Consider the following 5,076-nt stretch of genomic DNA (forward strand, 5'->3'; position numbering starts at 1 on the left):
AATTACTTCTTTTTCCTTGGCAAAATCTGATATCAACACATGCCCTTTGTTTTTTTTTTGGCAAAGCTATCATGCCAAAAAGAAAATTGCATCAATTTAATTCTAAGGACGATGTCGACACTCCATCGACCGTTTTTTATGTGCTTAGGGCAATGAGTCTTGCCCCTCAAGAGATGACCTGAGAAAAATTGAAAAAAATAATAAAAAAATCTACTTTTTTTGTGGCAAACATTGAAAAATGTTTTAAGTTCTTGCAAAGTTTCATCTTGAAATGATATTCGTGGAAGTCGTGGAAAACAAAATCGATGCTCATCATTCGATGATGAAACTTTCCAAGAAATCAAAATATTTCTAATGTTTACCAAAAAATTCAGAATTTTTTAATTTGTAAAAAAAAATCAGTTTTTTTACTGTTCATGCCGAGATCATATGAGTGCGAGCTGAGATGGGGAGTTTCCAACACTTTTTTCATGAATGCAAATGACTTTAACATATAGGTGATGTTTGTTTGAACATATTGATATTTTATTTGCATTTTTCTGAGTTAATGTGAATTTGTTATGAATTCTTTAAAGTGTCGGTCAAACGGTTAAAGCGAAAAAGTATAAGAGGAGCAAACAAGATTGGGCAGAAACGAGGGTTTTTTGAATTTAGGGAGAAATCAAACAGTTGTGACCCAACTAGGGGCTCGAATGTAATTGTATTTTTTTATTCTTTCAAAAGATAAATGCTAATCAGCTTAGTGAGATTCAATTGCATGTGATTCGACAACAACATTATCAACATAGACAGTAAATATGATGCCAAACAAATAATGAAATATTAAATTCATAGTCGTGTTATACGTGGCGCCGACATTTTCTAACCCAAAGATCATCATGGTCCATTCAAATAAACCAAGGAAGCCGGGGCATCAGAAAGCCGTTTTGGACATGTCCCTTTCGCCATAAAAATTGATTGTACCCTGCATTACTATCACAAAAACTAATGATGTTATGTCTTCAACCATCATTAATAAGCATAGCAGCCATTGGCATAGGATACTCATTTTTGTGTGTAGCTTTATTCAAATATCTGAATCAGTGCACACCCACAATTTACCAAATCCTTTGTTCTCCACCGGTACAATATTAGAAATTCATTCACCATATATATAAGGTTTAATAAAATTAGCTTTAAGCAAACGATCGGTCTCTTTTGTCTTGATCATGTTGCCATGCACGTAATGGAGTCCTCGGTCTTATATGATAATACACCTTCTTTAGGGAAACCAGAGGTGACACGTTTAAGGGAGTTAGTGGCCCATAGATGGCCCCCTGTACCACATGTATGTGGGTAGATGCAACCCAAAAATAGGATGCCCAACAAAGGAATATGGTGAAAACATAGTACACATGCCATATGAATATTTGTGGTCGGTCTAGATCTAGAAATAGTAGAAATAGGTACATGAGCTTCATGCAAGAGAACTAAGTTTTAATTTCTTAAAAATAAACAAAAAAGTTGTTTTAGAAAGAAAAAAATGGCTGCTCTATAATTGCGCCCTGGTTGGGCCTATGTAGGAGGACACACTTATGTAACGACCCAGTTATGCAGTGAGAGCTGAAACGCTGTTGTAATGGATCGGAAACGGCTATGTGCCGCTTATTGCAAGGCAGACGGCTGCATCGCCTACAGGGCGCCGGTAGTGGGTTGACCCAGTAGGATGTGGCTCGTCAGGCTGTCATCACTAGAATTTATTTTTCTATATTATTTATATTTAAAATGCATATATTTCAAAAACTTATATCCACTTAGGAAAATTTAAAACTATGCATTGAAAAAATGTTAACATAGTATTAAAAAATTTGTTAGCGCAGTTTTCCAAAAAATGTTCATAACTTAAAAAAAGTTACCGTGTTTCAAAAAAATGTATGCATTTTTAAAAATAATGTATAAAATGTAAAAACATTCATACCATTGGAAAAAAGTAAAATTTATGGGGATATTCCCACATTAAAAAATTCGTGACATTTTAAAAATGTTAAGTACAATGTAAAGAAATATTTTTGTTGGTTAGAAAATGTTTATATCCATTAAAAATGTATGTGACATTTTAAAAAATAATCACTTGTATCCAAAAATTGCCCGTGAAATTTTCATAAATGTTCATAAAATGTAAAAAAAGTGTATAGTTAAAAAAACATTTCCATTAAAAATGCACAACGTATATTTGGAGAATGTTACCATGTACTCGAAAAAGTGTTGAAAACATATTTTTGTTTTTAAATATACATCATGTATTTGAAAAAGTCCAATGTATATCATAAAAATGTTTCACGTGTGCTCTGGAAATGTAGATTTTGTACTGAGAAAAAATTAGACATGTGTGAAAACAAATAAAACTGATAAAAAAACAAGAAAGAAACAAAAGAAAACAAAACTATAACAAATAGAGAAAGAAAAACTGAAATAAATCAATGAGAAAATTTAATAAATAAACTAGGGGAAAATGAATAAAACAGAAAACCCAAGGGAAAGTGAATAAAAAAACAAAAAAATAAAAAAAGCGAAGAAAAGCGGAGCAGAGCAAACCTGCAGCACGCAGCGAGCAAACTGCGCAAATGGGCCGGCCCGCTAGTCGTCGCTTTAGGCAGTTACCATTCGGAATCGGCTAGCAAGATGGTCGTTACCCAAAGAAGAAAGGAGATACGCGTCATATTGGTAATTAGCAAAGGCGACATTGTCGCTGTTGGCTGATCGAGCACATCTGGTTAGCATTTTGAATGATGTTTCCAATGCAAAAGCATATCAGATATGTCGGCATATGCCAACGCATGCAAGTCCGACGTACATTGCCAAGGACAATAGGACAATGCAGCATGTACATCCAATTAGGGCGACGGAAGTAATGTAGTCCTAATGTTCATCTTTGCCTAGTTTTCTCCGTATGTCTTCGATGAGTGCAAATCGAAATGCCAACGACATTGGCCGATAAATACTCACCCGATCATCCGTACATGACAAGCAAGAACCTAGGACATGACAGCCATGGTTTCCCCCGTGCTCTGGTGCGCTCTGTTATGCAGCCTCTACTCGGTCGCGCTTGGAGGCGACGAGCACAACTTCGTCGTGGTGCCGGCTAGCTCCTTCGAGCCAGAAGCAGCATGCTCCACATCAGTAACTTCTGAGCTGCCAAACCGTGCGTCCGTGCCGCTGGCGCACCGGCACGGACCGTGCGCGCCCTCGGGTGCCAGCGGCAAGCCGTCTCTTGCCGAGAGGCTCCGCAGAGACCGCGCCCGCGCCAACTACATCACGGGCAAGGCCTCGGCGCGCACGAGAATGTTGTCAGCAGGAGACGCGAGCGTCCCGACGTTCCTCGGCGACTCCGTCGACTCGCTCGAGTACGTGGTCACCCTGGGCATCGGCACGCCGGCCGTGCAGCAGACCGTGCTCATCGACACCGGCAGCGACCTGTCGTGGGTGCAGTGCGCGCCCTGCAATTCCACGCAATGCTACCCGCAGAAGGACCCCCTGTTCGACCCGAGCAAGTCGTCCACATTCGCGCCCATCCCCTGCGCCACCGACGCGTGCAAGGCGCTCTCGGTCGACAGCTACGACAACGGCTGCACCAACGGCACGGATGGCGCCTCCCTGTGCGGGTACGCGATCGAGTACGGCAACCGCGCGGTCACCACGGGGGTGTACAGCACGGAGATGCTCACCCTCAACACCGGCGTCTCCGTCAGCAACTTCAGCTTCGGCTGCGGCAGCAACCAGCACGGGCCCTACGACAAGTTCGACGGCCTCCTCGGCCTCGGCGGCGCGCCGGAGTCGCTCGTGTCGCAGACGTCGTCCGTGTACGGCGGCGCCTTCTCCTACTGCCTCCCGCCGGCCAGCGGCAGCGCCGGGTTCCTCACCCTCGGCGCGCCGAGCAACAACACGGCCGACTTCCTGTTCACGCCAATGCGCCGCCTATCCCCGGAGCTCGCGACGTTCTACGTCGTCACGCTCACCGGCATAAGCGTCGCCGGGAAAGTGCTGGACATCCCGCCGGCGGTGTTCTCCAAGGGCATGATCATCGACTCCGGCACGGTCATCACGGGGCTCCCGAAGACGGCCTACGCGGCGCTGCGGTCGGCGTTCCAGAGCGCCATGTCCCAGTACCCGCTCCTGCCGCCGTCGGAGAACGGGCTCGACACGTGCTACAACTTCACCGGCAACAGCAGCGTCACCGTGCCCAAGGTGGCCCTCACGTTCAGCGGCGGCACCACCGTCGACCTCAGCGTGCCGTCGGGGGTTCTGGTGGAAGGATGCCTCGCCTTCAGGGGAGAAAGGTCCGACAGCATCGGCGGGATCATCGGCAACGTGAATCAGCGTACCTTGGAGCTCTTGTACGATTCTGGCCGCGGAAGCGTCGGGTTCAGAGCTGGTGCCTGCTGAGTGTGCGTCGCCCTCTTGCTTCGTTCAAGAGCACATACCACGCGACTACTTTACTTTTTTTTTTCAACGATGTGCCTCATTTCATTAATAAAGATTGAATGGAAGTTTAACAGGTCCACACTATGGAAGGGCACAACCCAAAATTACAAAAGCATGCTCTAACGACAATATTCTAGCCAAATGCCGAAATCACTGGTAGAGGAGTACTCGTTGCAAAGATCACTCAAACTCCCCGTGTTGCGACAAGTGGCGCACATGCAACGCACCACTTGTCGCAACCTGGGAGTTTTCCCCTTTTTCGTAGATCCGTTTATTCAAAACGTTTTATCTCTCAAAACCGTGTGTCCAAATCTCAAACTGCTTTCACCGTTGGATTCCTCACATCGAGATCTTCAAAACTAGATCCTATGTTGATAGGTTTTGACGAACTTTTTTTTACGAAAAAACCGGACGAAGAAACAGAACCGGGAGCACGGGGTTTTCCCTTTTCGAAAGAGGCACGCCCGTGCCTCTCACGAAATCACAACCGTGCCTCTCGCGGAAGCAAAACCGTGACTCTCGCGAAAGCACACCCGTGCCTCTCGCGGAAGCAAAACCGTGACTCTTGCGAAAGGAAAAAAAATAGAAAACACGTTTTCTTTTTTGTTTTCGAGA

The 5,076-nt window shown here is 44.7% G+C and overlaps 1 protein-coding gene across 1 annotated transcript; it reads left to right on the top strand.

The window, feature by feature from the left end:
* The first annotated feature begins 3,030 nt into the window (after positions 1-3,030).
* Positions 3,031-4,545, top strand: LOC109759714 (aspartyl protease family protein At5g10770-like). Its single transcript, XM_020318546.3, has one exon. It carries the CDS (start codon positions 3,031-3,033, stop codon positions 4,420-4,422), a length of 1,392 nt encoding a protein of 463 aa, XP_020174135.1. The 3' UTR covers positions 4,423-4,545.
* The last annotated feature ends 531 nt before the right edge of the window (positions 4,546-5,076 follow it).

The sequence above is a fragment of the Aegilops tauschii genome, chromosome 7, assembly GCF_002575655.3.
Source record: "Aegilops tauschii subsp. strangulata cultivar AL8/78 chromosome 7, Aet v6.0, whole genome shotgun sequence".
Classification (NCBI taxonomy): domain Eukaryota; kingdom Viridiplantae; phylum Streptophyta; class Magnoliopsida; order Poales; family Poaceae; genus Aegilops; species Aegilops tauschii.

What these genes read in the sequence shown, in the direction of transcription:
- LOC109759714 (XM_020318546.3), top strand. Translation starts at nt 3,031, where the DNA reads ATGGTTTCCCCCGTGCTCTGGTGCGCTCTGTTATGCAGCCTCTACTCG.